Source organism: Engystomops pustulosus, chromosome 9 (assembly GCF_040894005.1).
Source record: "Engystomops pustulosus chromosome 9, aEngPut4.maternal, whole genome shotgun sequence".
NCBI lineage: Eukaryota > Metazoa > Chordata > Amphibia > Anura > Leptodactylidae > Engystomops > Engystomops pustulosus.
Genome location: NC_092419.1, coordinates 24,817,321 through 24,837,241, shown reverse-complemented (window position 1 = coordinate 24,837,241; position 19,921 = coordinate 24,817,321). Strand labels below are relative to the sequence as shown.

The 19,921-nt window shown below is 42.8% G+C and overlaps 1 protein-coding gene across 1 annotated transcript; it reads left to right on the top strand.

Annotated features, from left to right (window-relative positions):
• Positions 1 to 4,427: 4,427 nt before the first annotated feature.
• TSPAN6 (tetraspanin 6) lies at positions 4,428 to 18,838 on the top strand. The gene is made up of 8 exons (XM_072123518.1): positions 4,428 to 4,623; positions 13,038 to 13,226; positions 14,514 to 14,588; positions 14,902 to 15,000; positions 15,885 to 16,040; positions 16,423 to 16,506; positions 16,728 to 16,828; positions 17,998 to 18,838. The coding sequence occupies exons 1-7, from the start codon at positions 4,537 to 4,539 to the stop codon at positions 16,794 to 16,796; spliced, it is 759 nt and encodes a 252-aa protein (XP_071979619.1). The 5' UTR covers positions 4,428 to 4,536; the 3' UTR covers positions 16,797 to 16,828; positions 17,998 to 18,838.
• Positions 18,839 to 19,921: the final 1,083 nt, after the last annotated feature.

Genomic DNA, 19,921 nt, shown 5'->3' with positions numbered 1-19,921 from the left:
CCCCAGTACAACCTACCCCACAGAAGATAGGTAGCCCCAGTACAACCTACCCCCACAGAAGATAGGTAGCCCCAGTACAACCTACCCCCACAGAAGATAGGTAGCCCCAGTACAACCTACCCCCACAGAAGATAGGTAACCCCAGCACAACCTACCCCCACAGAAGATAGGTAGCCCCAGCACAACCTACCCCCACAGAAGATAGGTAGCCCCAGCACAACCTACCCCCACAGAAGATAGGTAGCCCCAGTACAACCTACCCCCACAGAAGATAGGTAGCCCCAGCACAAACTACCCCCACAGAAGATAGGTAGCCCCAGCACAACCTACCCCCACAGAAGATAGAGTTAAAAACACTTAAAGATGTAAAAAAAAAAAAACCCTCCCTATCCTCACACCATAGTAAGTCATGTAGAGGCAAACTGGCTGCCAATATGTAGTCCTGATATATCACAACATGATGGCAAAGATATGAATAAGCAACAATGCACAAGTTGGATCCTCTATAGAATAATAGAGTAATAAAATATATATATATCACCTAATCAAACTAGTAGTATCAGAACACAAGCATACAATAGGCATCAATGCACACTCTGCCTCAAGGCTTGTATAATAAAAGACAGCTAAAACCCCTAAAAGTCAGGCAGGCTTCCTCAGGGAATAGCAGGCCCCAGTAGATAGGTAGCCCCACTGCTCCTCAGTATATAGGTATCCAGCAAACACTGCGGCCCATTAGATAGGTAGCCTAGCACACACTGCCCCTCCCCAGTATATAGGTATCCAGCAAACACTGCCGCCTCCAGTAGAGAGCTTCTACTGCTCTATAACATGCTACCTACAGATGGGACACTATGTACAATCTGCTCAGCTCCTTCTGCTCTTGCCTGCACTTATTACACTAAGTACAATCGCTCCTCCTGCTCTATAACATGCCGCCTGCAGATAGGACACTAGTTACAATCTCCTCAGCTCCTTTTGATCTATAAAATGCTGCTTGCAGATAGGACACTATGTACAATCTGCTCAGCTCATCCTGCTCTATAGCATGCTGCCTGCAGATAGGACACTATGTACAATCTACTCAGCTCCTCCTGCTCTATAACATGCCGCCTGCAGATAGGACACTATGTACAATCTCCTCAGCTTCTTATGATCTATAAAATGCTGCTTGCAGATAGGACACTATGTACAATCTGCTCAGCTCCTCCTGCTCTATAGCATGCTGCTGGCAGATCACTTATGTATAACCTGCACAGCTCCTCCTGCTCTATACCATGCCGCCTGCAGGTAGGGCACTAGACAAGCTACTCAGCTCCTCCTGCTCTGTAACATGCTGCCTGCAAATAAGACACTATGTACAATCTGCTCAGCTCATCCTGCTCTATAACATGCTGCTTGCAGATAGGACACTTATGTATAATCTGCACAGCTCCTCCTGCTTTATACCATGCAGCCTGCACACAAGGCACTATGTACAATCTGCTCAGCTCCTCCTGCTCGATAACATGTTGCCTGCAGATAGGACACTATGTACAATCTGATCATCAACTCCTGCTCTATAACATGCTGCCTGCAAATAGCGCACTATGTATAATTTGCTCAGCTTCTCCTGCTCTATAATATGTTGCTTGCAGATGGGACACTTATGTATAATCTGCTCAGCTCCTCCTGCTCTATACCATGCAGCCTGCAGATAGGATACTGTGTACAATCTGCTCAGCTCCTCCTGCTCTATAACATGCTGCCCACAGATAGGACAATATGTACAATCTGCTCAGCTCCTCCTGCTGTATAACATGTTGCTTGCAGATGGGACACTTAAGTATAATCTGCTCAGCTCCTCCTGCTCTATAACATGCTGCCTGAAGATACTTTGTTTTTACATTGTTTAATACTTACTAAAGTCAGCAGCTCCTTGTGCCTTTTATTATAGGTGACAGGTCCTCTTTAAATTTAGAACTAATGCGAGTCCAGCGCCAGGCAACACAGTGCAAAAAAAGTCCCATAAAAAGTCTTGTAGTCACTCCAGTCCCTGCTGGTGGATGTTCTGGGACTTTTTATGCAATCTGAGACATTCTTGGCAGTTTTTGAAAAAAAAAATCCCAGACAGAAAGTAAAGCATAAGAACATGTAGTAAATGGAAAAGCCCTTTAAATGAACAGACATAGAACCTTCCCCAGGAGCCGAATGATAAATAACCCCCAGTGTTTCCCACGTGTGAGTGGCACATTCTGTATAACTGAGACCAGTCCAGTAATCTCTAAGCCTCCAGGATGTCTCCTCTACCCCGGGACAACTGATCAAAGGGAATTATAAGCAGGAAAACCATTAGCAACACAATGGAGGAAAGTAAGTGACACAACAGATCTACATGTATACGAGACAAAACAAATAAACTTCAGTAAGTAAAGTGTAAACCCAGTAATATAATGTATTCATGAAGACACATCCACAAACCATGTAAAAAGCATCTTACCGTATGTACCGCACAAACCTTTATAAAATAAGGAAGTGTTCACACAGCGCAATTTAGCCTGAAAATAGATTGCAACTTTTTAAAAATTGGATTTCACAAATCTGGAGTACAAAAAGTATGTTGAACTGAAGTTTAAAATATCATTTAAAAATCCCATTGACATTTATGTAAATTTTGTCAGGGACCCGTTATGGTCAGTGCGGCAGGAATCCGTTAGCAATGCATTTTGTTCAATTGGAGGAGAAGTTCTGCAACCTCCATCATTTTTGCCGTTGAAAAAAACCCATGGATAACGGATCCCTGCCTACACAGAACATCAGTCAGTGAGGGTCAGTGTAAGATTCCAGAGTGTGAGTGGGGACTCTCTAAGCAGACACTCCATGATCCCTCTGTGCTGTGAGATGCTGTGTGCTGACATTGTACTTGGATTGTCAGGGTACAAGGTTTATCCACACTTTGATTTAGCTTCTGAACATTCACTAGTATCTTATACATAGAAAAAGAGATGAGACAGATCCGAGATGAGATGCATGAGATGGATACAACACACAATTACACAGTCAGTTCTGCTACATCTCAGCTATAACACACACATACACACACAATCAGCTCTGCTACATCTCCTTCCCCGCTATAAAGACCTTATCTGTCTGTAGTTTGTAGTCTCAATAGACAATAGGAATTGCCTATGCCTGAGCTGGTCTTGTAATGCAGGGGGCAGGGCAGAAGCTATTCATGAGAAGAATCTGTCCTGCCCGACCCTAAGCCAGAAGATTTACGGTTGTATCCCGGAGCAACCAAAAATTGTGTGCAGCAGGACTGATAGAGACAGACATATCTGTGAAATGCTGTATTTTTGCTAATAACAGCAAATTAGAGAATGTGTATATTTAAGAATCTTGTCTTCTTGAAAATACCCCAGAAATTGCTGAGCACAGCGCTGGGGTATCTGACACTCCCATACAATTGGATGGAGCATCAGGGCACAAGCTGGACCTAAAGTTCCACCCACAAGTGAGAACAGGACTCGCTTGGGGTCTGTCCTCAGGTAGGTAGGGGTCCATTGGACGGTGGATAGGGGATAACACACAAACTTGGTAGAACCCGGACTTGTTTCTCTACAATGTACAGCACCATGGAATACACGCTCTTTAGTTTTATGAAATTCAAGGATGGCAGGAAAAATAAGCTCCTGCACACAACGTGGCCACAACCAAAGTGCCCATGGAGTGGTGGCCCGACTGTCAGCGGTGAGATAGAAAACCGTAAGTGCCCGGCAGAAGGGACAACACAACACGTAGGACCGAAAACTGTGATCAGGTTCCAGGTATTGTCCATCCACTACTACTCCCAATGCTCTATACAAAGCCCTACGCTGCTGCTCCATATCACCCTATGAGCTGCATGCAGAAGGAATCACCTGTCAATCATCTGAGCTTCCACCATATTCTTTAGAAATGTACTTTGGGTCCAGGACTTGGATCACATGTTCTTATTGATGGGTGTAACCCATTAACTACAGATTCCTACCAACCCCCGGTATGGGGGACGCTACAATTTCCAATAGCCCCGAAAAAAAGACAATCTCATCACCTACAAATGGGATGTCTCGGAGGCTGCGTTCACACATTGCGTTTTGCGTTTTCAAACACATCACAACAGCTGAGAAGAGATTTGCCTTAATACATTGTGGCCAACATTGCCTTTACCTTTGCCTATACACCCATTGCCTATACATCAACTCTTCCATTATTTTACTGAAAGGACGGACAGCTATAACATAATAAAAACACAGTAACGGGAGGCAGAGGATCTGAGACTATTACTGGCTGCGTTCACACATTTGTGTGAAGACAAAAAATGACCTGGGGCCCCATTGGTGGAGGTGACCCCGGATGACACGGAGGAGGCGCCTGGATACCCCCCGGGGCTTCGTCTATATGTTCTCCGGAGACTCCGGCGGCTCCCGGGAGTGGCCGAGCTCCTTCGGCAGTTTCCGGCAGGGACTCGGCAGTTTCCGGCTCACGGCTCGTAGTTGGCAGAAGTTGGGAGCAGTCATGGCGTCCCCGTCCCGGAGGCTGCAGACCAAACCCGTTATAACTTGTCTGAAGAGCGTCCTGCTCATCTACACCTTCATCTTCTGGGTAAGGCTGCGTGCTGTGAGCTGCGGTGCCGCTGCGGTACCGCTCCTCTGGGCGGAGATGATGGAATCGCCATTGTGCCGGAACTTTCTGTCTTGTTTCTTCAGCCGCTTCTTTGTCTCTCAGATAATTTGATACTTTTTTGTCTTCAGGGTTTTTTTTTCAGTTGCTTGTAGCCATGTTTCTTAATCTATATTGTATATAGTGTGTGTATAAAGTTGGGGTAGGGTATATACTCCATATAGTAGGTATAGACTGTATATAATGTATATACTGTATATAGGGGGGATAGTGTATACAGTAGGTATAGACTGTAAATACTGTGTGTGTATAGTGGGTACAGACTATATACTGTATATAGTGTGTTTATATAGCAGGTATAGACTTGTATAGTGGGAATAGGGTATATAATGTATATAGTAAGGATAGACTATATAGTGGGTACAGACTGTATATAGTGTGTGTGTATATAGTGGGGATAGTGTATATAGTAGGTATAGACTGTATATAGTGTGTATATAATCAGTATATAGTGGGTACAGACTGTATATAGTGTGTATATAGTAGGTATAGACTATATAGTGTGTATATAATCAGTATATAGTGGGTACAGACTGTATATAGTGTGTATATAGTAGGTATAGACTGTATATAGTGGGTACAGACTGTATATAGTGTGTATATAGTAGGTATAGACTGTATATAGTGTGTGTATATAATCAGTATATAGAGGGTACAGACTGTATATAGTGTGTGTGTGTATATAATCAGTATATAGTGGGTATAGACTGTATATAGTGTGTGTATATAATCAGTATATAGTGGGTACAGACTGTATATAGTGTGTGTATATAGTAGGTATAGACTGTATATAGTAGGTATAGACTGTATATAGTAGGTATAGACTGTATATAGTAGGTATAGACTGTATATAGTAGGTATAGACTGTATATAGTAGGTATAGACTGTATATAGTAGGTATAGACTGTATATAGTAGGTATAGACTGTATATAGTAGGTATAGACTGCATATAGTGTGTCTAGTGTATATTCTGTATATAGTATGTGTATATAGTGCGTAGACTGTATATACTGTATATAGATTCTTGTCTCTATGATAAAGAATGAGGTCAAATACTTTAATATATAACGACCCCAGGACGTGTGACCCCAGCGCTGCCTGTCACTAGTGTGAGGTGCGAGGTTCCTGGATACCTCACGGAATGATCTGAAGGTGACAACTCACGTTTTTTAATAATGAGGTAAACGTTAGAAGCAACAGCCGCGTGTTACATACCAGATCACACACGAGTGTCTCCTCCCCGCCGATCCCTATAGACACGTAGAGAAATGTGTAGATTAGGGGCTTGTGCTGGATTATCGGGTGTCTTATTATTTTATATTTGGTATTACGGGCGAGTGATCCGGTGTAAAGCACCAAAAAGCCAAATTCTCATCCATTCAGATAAGAGAACTGATCCGTGAAGAGGACGTGGACCTTCACGCCTGAAATTTTGTTTTGTTCAAAAAAATCTTTTTTCGTATACAATGAATCTTCCTATTGGTCGTATCTCATTGCGCTAATTCTTTGGCATCTGGGACCCCCTGGTCGCAGTCTCCGGGGGTCATTTATTAACACCAGATATGCAGCTTTTCCTCTTCCATTTGCACTTCTTCTCTGCCTTTGCCGGGGCCTCATTTACATTGACTACAGGAGAGTCATTCGTAGATCAGACGCACGAGAGCAGCAGGAAAATGAGCTACAAATATTTAATTTTTATGGGATAAATTCTCACATGTATAAATAATACACACAATAATAAAATAAGATCCTAAAACTATAAATGCTACACAGGATTGTTTCATTCCCTTCATCTTGGTGCATAAAGAGTTAATCTGCTGCTACAGATCTTATCTACCCTGTAGGCAGAGGTTATGTGACACTGACTGTCTAGTATTTACTTATCAGACTCTCTATGCACTAAATAACCTGATAGACGTTTGTTCAACTTGTACAAGTTTTTGAGGACATCTATTTCTCCATGGGAAAAAAGAAATTGATTGGCTTGTGTTTTGTGAAACTGATTGAATCTAAAATATAATACCAACTATTATCCTACAGGAATATAATTACTATAATACTGCCCCCTATGTACAAGAATATAACTACTATAATACTGTCCCATATGTACAAGAATATAACTACTATAATACTGTCCCATATGTACAAGAATATAACTACTATAACACTGCCCCCTATGTACAGGGATATAACTACTATAATACTGCCCCCTATGTACAAGAATATAACTACTATAATACTGCCCCCTATGTACAGGAATATAACTACTATAATACTGCCCCCTATGTACAAGACTATAACTACTATAATACTGCTCCCTATGTACAAGAATATAACTACTATAACACTGCCCCTATGTACAAGAATATAACTACTATAATACTGTCCCATATGTACAAGAATATAACTACTATAATACTGCCCCCTATGTACAAGAATATAACTACTATAATACTGCCCCCTATGTACAAGAATATAACTACTATAATACTGCCCCCTATGTACAAGAATATAACTACTATAATACTGCCCCCTATGTACAAGAATAGAACTACTATAATACTGCCCCCTATGTACAAGAATAGAACTACTATAATACTGCCCCTATGTACAGGAATATAACTACTATAATACTGCCCCTATGTACAAGAATATAACTACTATAATACTGCCCCCTATATACAAGAATATAACTACTATAATACTGCCCCCTATATACAAGAATATAACTACTATAATACTGCCCCCTATGTACAAGAATATAACTACTATAATACTTCCCCCTATGTACAAGAATATAACTACTATAATACTGCCCCTATGTACAGGAATATAACTACTATAATACTGCCCCCTATGTACAGGAATATAACTACTATAATACTGCCCCCTATGTACAAGAATATAACTACTATAATACTGCCCCCTATGTACAAGAATATAACTACTATAATACTGCCCCCTATGTACAAGAATATAACTACTATAATACTGCCCCCTATGTACAGGAATATAACTACTATAATACTGCCCCCTATGTACAGGAATATAACTACTATAATACTGCCCCCTATGTACAAGAATATAACTACTATAATACTGCCCCCTATGTACAAGAATATAACTACTATAATACTGCCCCCTATGTACAAGAATATAACTACTATAATACTGCCCCCTATGTACAAGAATATAACTACTATAATACTGCCCCCTATGTACAAGAATATAACTACTATAATACTGCCCCCTATGTACAGGAATATAACTACTATAATACTGCCCCCTATGTACAGGAATATAACTACTATAATACTGCCCCCTATGTACAGGAATATAACTACTATAATACTGCCCCCTATGTACAGGAATATAACTACTATAATACTGCCCCCTATGTACAGGAATATAACTACTATAATACTGCCCCCTATGTACAGGAATATAACTACTATAATACTGCCCCCTATGTACAGGAATATAACTACTATAATACTGCCCCCTATGTACAGGAATATAACTACTATAATACTGCCCCCTATGTACAAGAATATAACTACTATAATACTGCCCCCTATGTACAAGAATATAACTACTATAATACTTCCCCCTATGTACAAGAATATAACTACTATAATACTGCCCCTATGTACAGGAATATAACTACTATAATACTGCCCCCTATGTACAGGAATATAACTACTATAATACTGCCCCCTATGTACAGGAATATAACTACTATAATACTGCCCCCTATGTACAGGAATATAACTACTATAATACTGCCCCCTATGTACAAGAATATAACTACTATAATACTGCCCCCTATGTACAAGAATATAACTACTATAATACTGCCCCCTATGTACAGGAATATAACTACTATAATACTGCCCCCTATGTACAGGAATATAACTACTATAATACTGCCCCCTATGTACAAGAATATAACTACTATAATACTGCCCCCTATGTACAAGAATATAACTGCTATAATACTGCCCCCTATGTACAAGAATATAACTACTATAATACTGCCCCCTATGTACAAGAATATAACTACTATAATACTGCCCCCTATGTACAGGAATATAACTACTATAATACTGCCCCCTATGTACAAGAATATAACTACTATAATACTGCCCCCTATGTACAAGAATATAACTACTATAATACTGCCCCCTATGTACAAGAATATAACTACTATAATACTGCCCCCTATGTACAAGAATATAACTACTATAATACTGCCCCCTATGTACAAGAATATAACTACTATAATACTGCCCCCTATGTACAAGAATATAACTACTATAATACTGCCCCCTATGTACAAGAATATAACTACTATAATACTGCCCCCTATGTACAAGAATATAACTACTATAATACTGCCCCCTATGTACAAGAATATATATGTGGAAATGTAGACAGATATTATCCTGATAACCTACAATTATTGTATATTTTATACTTTAGGTGTTTGGGTAAAATTCAAATATATGGATGTTCTGCAGATATTTTGCTTCTCTTTCTTACCTTCTTTTGTAATGTAGGTTATTGGGTGAATGTTTGACATATAATTTATAACAATTAGCACATTGTTGCCTTTGATTATGATAACAAAACAGCAACAAAGTGCAGAGAAATATAACCTGGATGAGACCACTATTCCGGGGGGGATCACTCAATCTGTGGGATGTCAGCAGATTGTCAAAATGTTCTTTATACTGAGTCAATATTCAAGGGGCCCTCCAGCTATAACCAATGACAAGACCATTGTCAAAGGTCACCACTGAGGTAATTATGGCAATGGGAGCTGCCAGTCAAAAATGGGACCAATCCATTTTTTTTTATAGCATCATGTGTCTTCTATCCGGTTTTCAGAGTTGTAGATCTTCTATCCTGTTCATTGCCTGAAGCCCAAAGGCCATAAAACTGCTCTGTGTTGCTGCTCTGTGGGCAGAGATGATACTAAAGTCTCTTATGTAAACTCTGACTTCCTTATATAAGGAATCTAGATCCTAGGTAGGTTCCTAGTAATGTGCAAAGTCCTAATCCATCTCTACCCAACCCTACAATACATTCTACACCTCATCTACCTGATATTTGCCCCGGCTGCTGCAAACCACAGTAACCTGCAGTCCCCCTACCTGCGGCCCATGTGTAGTACAGGATCGGATGTGATGTGACCTGGGTGTGTTTGGGCCTTAAAGGGAACCTGTCATCAGAAATTGGCCTAATAACCTCTACCAGTATATAACACCTTTTAGTTTTTGTTTCTTCCATGGCCCAGTGTGGTGGTGGAAACATCCAGAAAATCAATGTTGTGAGAGATAAATTGTTTATATATAAAGTCAAGGAGGCGGAGAGTTTAACACTGAAGTCAAGGTGGGGAGCTCTGACTCCTCCTCCTCTGTGATTGACATCATGCATCAGACTTCAGGAGATCTGGTTAGTGATGTCTCAGGATGCAGGAACATCAATTACAGTGAGTGGGCTTTCTGAGGAAGAGAGAGCTTGACTTCCATGTTGAAATCTCCGCCTCCTTGACTTTATACAACCAGTTTACATCTCACTTCAATGTGGATTTTCTAGGACACCGCACTGAGTCATGAAAGAAACATGACCTGGAAGGCGTTCAGCTGCTTGACAACAGACTGGAGGTGGTTTATTAGGTCAGTTTCTGCTGACAGGTTCCCTTTAAGCTGTATGTGGTGAGGGGCGCACACTGCAGGGTCAGCTCCGGAATAGAACATTTGTAATGCAAAGATCAAGTTCCATCCAACACAAGTTAGTCTTTTTCCTGAATATCAGTTCATTTATGGCAAAAAGGGTTCTCCGGGATTCCTGGTCTCATAACGTGACTGTGGAGGCGGAGCCATTGGTGGTGAGGACTGGATCCGGGACACGGTAACTACATGGTTTTCCAGCTGTATCACAATAAGATGTAAGATCAATTTTGGGTTGGGAAAAGTCCATGGTTCTGTACAGAAATGAGTGGATCTCTTGCTGATCTCTGTGTGGGGCAGACATTTGTTAATGCTTTCTTTTTTCCTTTTTCTTTTGTGCTTGGCCATATTTGGATGTGAGCAGTCAGGTAAGTGGCGCCTCCGTGTGTGATGATCTGTGTAGGAGGCCATGAAATCGACAGATAATTTCTGTGTGTGCAGTAACCTGATTCTAGATTCTGGATGTGCACGGTGGCTCAGTGGTTAGCACTGCAGCCTTGCAGCACGGTGGCTCAGTGGTTAGCACTGCAGCCTTGCAGCACGGTGGCTCAGTGGTTAGCACTGCAGCCTTGCAGCACGGTGGCTCAGTGGTTAGCACTGCAGCCTTGCAGCACGGTGGCTCAGTGGTTAGCACTGCAGCCTTGCAGCACGGTGGCTCAGTGGTTAGCACTGCAGCCTTGCAGCACGGTGGCTCAGCGGTTAGCAAAGCAGCCTTGCAGCACGGTGGCTCAGCGGTTAGCACTGCAGCCTTGCAGCACGGTGGCTCAGCGGTTAGCACTGCAGCCTTGCAGCACGGTGGCTCAGTGGTTAGCCTTCCAGCGCTGGAGACCTGGGTTCAAGTCCCAGGGTCAACATCTGCAACATCAGGCTGATTAGATTGTGAGCCCCATTGGGGACAGGGACTGATCTGGCAAGTTCTGTGCAGCGCTGCGTAATCTGTGTGCGCTATATAAATAAAAGAATTATTAAATTATAAAATGTGGCCTAATGGCTGCTTTCTGTCCTCCTCAGGATCCTCACGACCTCCGTTATTTTGCGGACTCGCATTTCGGTATCCGTGGTCCATGGGAAAATGTTTTAGAACTGGTCCTATTTTTGTTTTTCACTTTTGGAGATCACAGACGACAGTAGATATCTATAGATCCACGTTTATGTTCACTGCGTTTCTTTTACGGACGATGCTGGGATCCAGGGGGTTTGCTTTCTAGTTAATGTAAACAGACATGGATGAAAAACCCAGACAAAACCGATTATCAGTATTTTAAGAAAAAACTGGTGTGAATAAGCCCCGATCTTGTGTTTGTTGCGTTTGTGCCGTTTCATCGTAGGGTTGTACGTATTTTGCATCAGGAAAATCAGGTTTTTAAACTTATGTGACTTGTGTACAGAGGAGCGGCGTAGAGACCCAGACTGGTCTGTTCTGTTTCCTTCTTACTCGAGTGACAAAAGACACGGAGGGGGGGGGGGGTCAGTCGCAAAGTCTTTGGGGACCTCGTGTGCCCGTCAGCTGGAGGTGCAGTCGCTATTATCTAGTGATTATAGCGCGGGGGACTCCTGCCACGTTGATGACCTGCGCTTGGTGATGGGGTCATAGTACAGGAACGTTGGAGCTGCCGGTCATTAATGTGCAGATAACGGATGACTTCCTGATAATTTGTAGGGGGAGGGGAGCGATTACAGAAGGTTATGGATTCAGGAACATTGGGGGTTAACAATTCCGCTGTACGTCCATTGTTTTGGCGCGGGAATGAGATCTGTACATCACATCTGTCCTGATCCAGGACAATTTTTTTTTTTTTTTTCATTTATTATTTAGGGCTCATGTACACGATCCAGACACAGCTCAGAGGTCAGGAGTCCCTGCACTCTATAGAAATATGATGCAAGGACTCCCATTCTCTGCACTGTGGGATTGGGGGAATATATGAGCCCTTTCTATGTTGTGCCTGATTTATCACTTCAATCCAGATGTTGAAGTCTTTAAATTGTAGCGCAGCTTAAAAATAATCTAAATTAACAATTAACACTTATTAAGGGTCGTTCGCCAGTTTTCTGTTGGACTTTGCACGTTATTTCTAGTGGAAACTGCTTGTACAGCTGCACACAAATTTCTGCACCGCTGGCGGCGTTCCGGTGCGGATTCGGATAGCGCAGCAGATTTATCATGCAAAGTCCGTGTTGCACGGCCCGTGTTAAAGGTGCACCAAAGCGGAGCAGTGCAGGGGGCACCAGATTCCTGAAGAACGTGCACCAGAATTCCTGAATCTGGCGCCCCCTGCACTGTATTTAATAAATGCGGCGCAGAGGTTTATCACAAAGGCGAACCTATTAAGATAAATTTGACCAGGTGAAAAAATGGCGTCCTAATGATAACTCAAAAAATTGTCTTGCACCACAATTTGCACATGTTTGACAGTTTTCAGACACTTTTACAACTTGTACCAAAGGGGTCAAAGCTTTACCAGAAAGGTGGGAAATGCCCCAAACCTCTGTCTGTGTGTACGTTATACCCCGGTGCGGGGTTAGACTAGACTAGACTTGTGCCGCCCTATGATGTTGTCATGTGACTCACTCAGTACTTTTCCTCCCCTTCTCGTTAGATCACGGGTGTCATACTGCTGACAGTGGGCGTCTGGGGGAAGGTCGGCTTGGACGTCTACTTCTCGCTGCTTAATGAAAATGCCACCAACGTGCCCTACGTCCTCATCGGCACCGGCGCGGTCATCATCCTGCTGGGCACTTTTGGATGCTTTGCCACATGCCGGGCAAGCACTTGGATGCTGAAATTGGTAAAAGAAATATTATGGAGAAACCCTCATTTCGGATGATTTTTGACATTCTGCTTAGTTTGTAAAGAAACTGGGTGCAGTCACACGTTCCTCTGGCAGTGCATTTTTTTTTGGAATGGGGAGGGGCTTGTGCCGATTGCATCGGCATTTCCTCTGAAACTCGGGGGATTGGTAACGGCCAGCACGTGTTTCCCATTGTTAACATGCATTGCAGTGGAACGTGTGACCGCACCCTGCGAAGTGCCCCTCAGTTACAATCTGACTTCTATGTTGCCATGCCTTTGTTACACAGCTATGCGTGTTAACCCTTTCTGTTCTTCCTGGCTGTAGTATGCTATGAGTATTATTTTGAAAGTTCAATCTAAAAGTGAAGGGGTTTAACCTCGCTTCTCGGAGATTTTTAAACACTGGAAGATTATCTGTGAGGTCATGGAGCCTCCATAGATGCACAGGGAGATTTATCTTTTCTCTGCGTAGAAGCGGTGAAATAATCTCAAATTCTTGCACTGCGCATTTCCAACAGTGATTTGCGCCACCTCCACACACTGTGGGGGTAGAGGGGTGCGGTGGCCAGAGGAGTGGGCTTTTCCTCCCTGTGCCTGCGTTCTTTTGCAAAACCAGCGAACATCCCTTTTCTGGTTTTTAGGCAAAACCACTTCAGGCATCTTGATGTATCCGGGGGTGCAGGAGTGCCAGCGTATGAGAACTCTCCCCACAAGGGTATAGGCTGAAAGGTGCCTTTCTATTGGGTGCAGGAGCTTAGTTTTATTTATTTATTTTGTTTTGCAGTTTGTTTTTTTAATAAAACTTGTAATTTAAACCACTTTTGGGGCGGATCCATTAATAGCAAAGTTTACTTTTTTAATGGATACCTTTCACAGAACCATTTTTTTTTTTTTTTAAATGGATCCATTGGTGTCGCTTTCTGTTGCTTTAGCTTCAGTGGTGCAAGGATCTGGCAATATCTGATGTTACCCCAGTTGTCCCACAGCGACTTTATTCACCCATACATTTTACATACACTTCACGGCCAAGTGTCCAATTGTTCCAATATTTAGTGTCAGTGAGACGCCATTAATAAAGAAATTTGTGATTATATTTCTCTAATGAACGGAGCGACGAGTTGGACGTCTGCATTGTCTATTGCTGGAGATGGCCATCATCGCTGAGAGTCCTGATCCATAACCATTTTTGTTTTGCCAAATATAATGAATTGCTACAAAACCTAATTAATAGTTGGGGTTCTCTTTATTAATGATTGTCTTTGTGTCTTTTTTACGGATTTAGTACGCCATGTTCCTATCGCTGATCTTCCTGGTTGAATTGGTTGCTGCCATTGTAGGATTGGTCTTCAGACATGAGGTACGGTGATGGGGTGTCCCGCAGTCCCCGGGAGGACACATGCACTCTCTGCACAGGGGGGAGGGTTATCTAATGTAATGTGACTCTAGGGGTCATTCTGTCGTGTTTGGGCACTAATGATGTGGATGTAGTAATGGGGCACAGAATCTTGTCCTATAACTGCACAAGCTAATGTCACCTAGGGAGGGCTTATTCACTGGGAGGAGGCCGTATACACCAGATCATCTATGCAGGATATAACATGATGCTAGAGTGAATTATTTTGGTAGGTCTCTTGGCCCTGATTGGTTGTAGTGTATTTCTCTGTTCCCAGATTAAGAACAGCTTTGAGCAAGGTTACATGCAAGCCCTGAACTCGTATAATGAGACGGGTGACCCCCGGAGCCAGGCGGTGGACACCATCCAGAGGACGGTGAGTAGGAGGAGAGGATACATTGCCTGTTCTTGGATGTTATTTTGTCTCGCACCTTTTATTTATCACGGTCTTGCCTTTAAAGGGAACCTGTCATCAGGGAACTCATTTTCACTAAAGACATGTTGCAGAAGCCCGTTATAGCTGCAGTGCACAAATGCCTTTCTGCCTTTTCTAAGCATTTGCATTACAATTTAATTGTGTTTTATAACTTACCTTGCACCATGACTGAATCCTCTGTTTAGTCCCAGGGGTTGGGCTTTGGTTTGGAAACATTTAAAAAAAAAAACATGTGACTTGTCTGTGCTGCTCACTCCTCAGCTCTCAGCCCCCACCTTTGTGCACCGTTAGCTCACATGTTGCTTTTTTGAAATGCCTCCAAACCAAAGCCCAACCCCTGGGACTTCAGTAGATTCTGTCAGGGTGCAAGGTAAGTTATAGCACACTATTATATTGTAATTCAAATGCTGAGAGAAAGCAGAAAGGCAAATGTGCAGCTGTAATGGGCTTCTACAACCTGTCTGTAGTAAAAATTAGGTGCCTGGTGATGGGTTCCTTTTAAATATGCACAAAAAATTATTATTTTTACAGATTTTCTTGCACAGCGGTTTCTGTACATTAATAATATATATATATATATATATATATATATATATATATATATATATTATAATATTTCGTACCCAACCATAGGGGCGATCAGTCTAGTAGCGTCACCTTGTTATACAGTAAATCAATAGCTGCAAACTTGGTTTTGCAGGGGGGGGGGGGGGGGATTTATGGGCAATGGGAATGGATGTGGACTATAGAAAATGTAATAACCTAGCAGTCGGCCCTATCACTTCTGTATACTGACCCCGACCCTTGTCTTCTGCATTGTGCAGCTTGAATGCTGTGGGGTGAAATCCTACGCGGACTGGGGACAGAGCCCCTACTTCCAGCTCAGCGGGATTCCTCAGAGCTGCTGTAAGACGGCAGGAACTTGTCCGCCGGAGATCATGAAGGACTTGGTGAAAGCCAAGAATGTCGTCTTCCCTGATGTAAGTCATTGGGTCTCATTTACTTGTGTGATTGATGAGCGTCACTGGAGCCGACAATATGGAGCGCGCACTCCTCCTCCCGACTGGAACAGGGGGTTGGGGACCATTTGCAGATTATGGGAGACAAACCTTTTATTTGGTTTTGCTGGGGAAGACCCTCTTGCACACGACCTCCACAGGCCACTGATAGAGGCCCACCTGTTAGGGGGAGCCCTGACGTTCACTGACGTGCATTGTGAAAGTACACAATAGAAAGAAATTGGGTTTATCCACCCCTATATTTGGGTTTATAAATCCCTATATTTGGGGGATCCCTATATTTGGGTAGGGAGGCTACTTCAAGGTGATGTCTGTAACCCCTTTAACACAACCTTCTTCTCAGGGCTGCATCTCCAAAGTGACCACAGTGATGGAGTCTCGGATGGGCATTGTAGCCGGGATTTCGTTTGGAATAGCTTGTTTCCAGGTGAGTGTGGATGTGCACACAGTAGTCGCTGTGATGTGTCTGTGAGCAGCGGGGGCCCCGGGCAATGCGGCTCGGAGGACGGACACATCTACAAGCAGCGATCATGTGACTACTGGCTGACTGGTTCTGGTCCGGCTGAACCGTTCAGGATACATAATTAGGATTTGCTGTTTTTGGCCCCCTCCTTCCCAGATATTAATGTGCCGTTCCCTGTTTTGCAGCTGGTAGGAATGTTCCTGGCTTGCTGCCTATCGCGATATATCACCAACAACCAGTATGAGATGGTGTAAGTCTGGCGACACTCCGGATTTTTATTATAAAGGTACAGTATGATAAAACTGGGTACACAGACGGTCACCGACTTACAGACAACTCCTAGTTAGAGACGGACCTCTGATGCTTTGGTCTTGTTAATAACTGTCATTTAAAGAGAACCCGTCATGCAAAATAACCCCCCCTAAACTAAATATATTTTCATAAACTGCCATTAGAGAGCATTGCCTGTATCCCTTCATTGTCCCTCTACATGCCTGTAAACCTAAGCAATGAGGTCCTAAAGCTGTATGCAAATGACCTGTGAAATGTCCAATGAAGCATTAGCATATTCAAGCTGTCCACTCTATTCATGAGTGGGAGGCACAGCCACACCCCCAGTGCATGACTGACAGCCTGTATAATGGAGTGAGGCTGTATAATGATGTGCTTCCTGGTTCTGGCGCCCCCTGCAGCCTGTGTGTGCATGTGTGTGTATAGGAGAGATACAGCAGCTCCAGGCAGCCATGTTATAGCAGAACATGTCAGATTCATGTGTATCTGATGTCTGTGTCTCTCACCTGTATATTAGGAGGATGCAGCATGTCAGCAGATGCAGCACACACACTAGCAATGCTTTACTATACATTACACACAGACATGAGCAGGGGGAGGAGAGGGGAGGGGTAACAGGGGTGACATCACTGCCTCTGACCATGTGACCAGCCTCATTTACATGATAAAGAATAGATGATTTTACAATGAATAATGTATGAAATGACCAGATAAAGGCTGGGATGGGATCCTTGTGAGCTGCTCCAACAGGTAGAGGTGACAGGACTGATGACAGGTGTCCTTTAAAGAGTCCTGGAAAGTGTCTGCAATGGAAATTTATTTTTGATACTTCTACCCGATGACAACCAAAAATGTAAAAAAAAAAGTCCAATTGTCAAAAAAATTTGATTACCGTTCAAAAATATACATGTCTCGACTTGCATACAAACTGAACTTAAGAACAAACCTGCTGCCTGTGCTGCATGCAATTGGGGAGGGTGGGGGGTAGTACTTCCTGTGCTGTGCACAACCGGGGAGGGGGATGCGGGGGCTGCATCTATTACCACCTCTTCGAGATGGGAGTCAGGGATCACAAAACTTGAGATAGGTCCCACAATCGTCCTGTAACTCCTGGGGATGTGTTGTTGTCTTTCCCTTTTTAATGGATTCCTTCTTTCATTCCAGGGAAATGTCTATATTTTTGCATGATTCCAGATACTCGTATTGTGACTCCCCGGCTGAAGTTTATTATTTTTCTCTTCGCACATAAAACCTGTAATGACTTAGACGTGGATGAGCGGCCACAGAGACCGGAAATCTGTCTCCTGCGCTTTCCATGATTACATTTGGGAAACCTCTACTATATTGGGAACACTACATACAACAATGGGGAATATTCCTTCACTTTGTCTGTAAGATCCTGTCATATGAAGACACTAAGAACACTTCTAGTCCTTGGTAATTGTTATTGCTGGGATGTTATTCATCATGTCCAGAAATAAAGGCCTGGCGTTTTTTTGTCCCTCCTGTTATAGCGTTGTCCTTCTATCATGTAGTTACCATCTGTTATTAATGACTTTTATTTTGTATATCTAATGTTCTGCTTCATTTTTCCTTTGTCTTAAAGGGGTTGCGCCAAATGCAATGGTTAATGTTTTCCTTCAATGGTTAATGTTTTCCTTGGTTCCCCGATTGAGTCCCATCGATCATTAATATAGGGTCAAGTCTTGGTCCAGTCGCCCTAAAGACAGGCGAGTGCACGCTCATAGGGGGAGATTTATCAGAAGTCTTTTAGGACAGACCTGTTCTAGTTGCTCATGTCACCCAATCAGAGCTCAGCTTTCGTTTCCCCACAGCTGTTTATAAAATGAAAGCTAAGCTCTGATTGGTTTCCAATGGGCAACTAGACCAGTTTTACATCAGAAACTTGATGATAAATCTCCCCCATAAACTTTAGGATCATAGTCAGTAGATGGTATAATGGGCCCCATTGATCAGGGTGTTAAAGGAAACCTACCATTTCAAATGGTCGGTGTAAGCTGTAAACACCGAGCACCAGCTCAGGGTGAGCTGGTGTCGGTGCTTAGTTTCGTTAGTGTTATAAACCGCGGTATCGCGGTTTTAACACTTTTTAAACTTTATAGCAGAAGCTGCTTCGGCGCTGCACGCGACCTGCGGCATTTCCTATGTAGGCGTGCGCACGCAGCGCCGAAGCAGTTTCTGCTATAAAGTTTAAAAAGTGTTAAAACCGCGATACCGCGGTTTATAACACTAACGAAACTAAGCTCCGGCACCAGCTCACCCTGAGCTGGTGCTCGGTGTTTACAGCTTACACCGACGATCTGAAATGGTAGGTTTCCTTTAACCTCTTCATATAAGTAAACCCGTTTGTGATTGCCGGATTAGTGATCCGGACGCTCTGCCAGGTTACATCCTCCTGATTTTTGTATCGTTCCCATTTTTCTGATTACATTCCTCCTTTTCCTTAACACTGGTCTCGATTATATATCAGTTTTTGGTTTTTTTAGTATAAAAGTAAAAAAATTTGCCATAAGCCTGAGAAGATTTGCGCTTCAGTATGAGCCTCTTACGTGTTTTATTCTAGTAAGTTATTTTGTTCTCACCTTCCGGCTATGAAGCAGCTGAAGCTTTTTTAGGATCCCCCCCCCCCTTTGTTATCTTTTTGTCCTCTAATTTACTGACTTGTAGATTGTACTTTTATTGCTGTTGTTATACTAAAAGGGAATGGAAAGTGTTTACCCGGACGTGTGGTTCTCCATCACGTCCCATTGGTTATCAGTATTATATGCTGCTGTAATGTGAGATGTACACATTGTATGTGGGATAACCTTTCATGTACAATAAAGTTTTCTTGTCTTCTGAAATGTAGTCTTTTTTTGTCTTCTTTCTGTGCTGAGATGTTATGACTTTACAGGCCAAAAGCCTTAGGCCCCTTGCACACTTGCGTTGCAGATCACGTCAGAGTCTGATCAGGGTGCGATCAGGGTTTGGTCAGTGAAAAACGCGCATTTTGCATCAGAGTGCAATCAGTTTTCGTTCAGGTTCTTAGTTTTTCACGCGCGTTTTTGATGCAATTGCAATGCAATTT

Excerpts from the sequence above, each read along its gene's own strand:
- TSPAN6 (XM_072123518.1), top strand. The coding sequence starts at position 4,537 with ATGGCGTCCCCGTCCCGGAGGCTGCAGACCAAACCCGTTATAACTTGT. Across the intron at positions 13,227-14,513 it reads GCACTTGGATGCTGAAATTG|TACGCCATGTTCCTATCGCT; the intron begins GTAAAAGAAATA and ends TTACGGATTTAG. Across the intron at positions 14,589-14,901 it reads GATTGGTCTTCAGACATGAG|ATTAAGAACAGCTTTGAGCA; the intron begins GTACGGTGATGG and ends CTCTGTTCCCAG.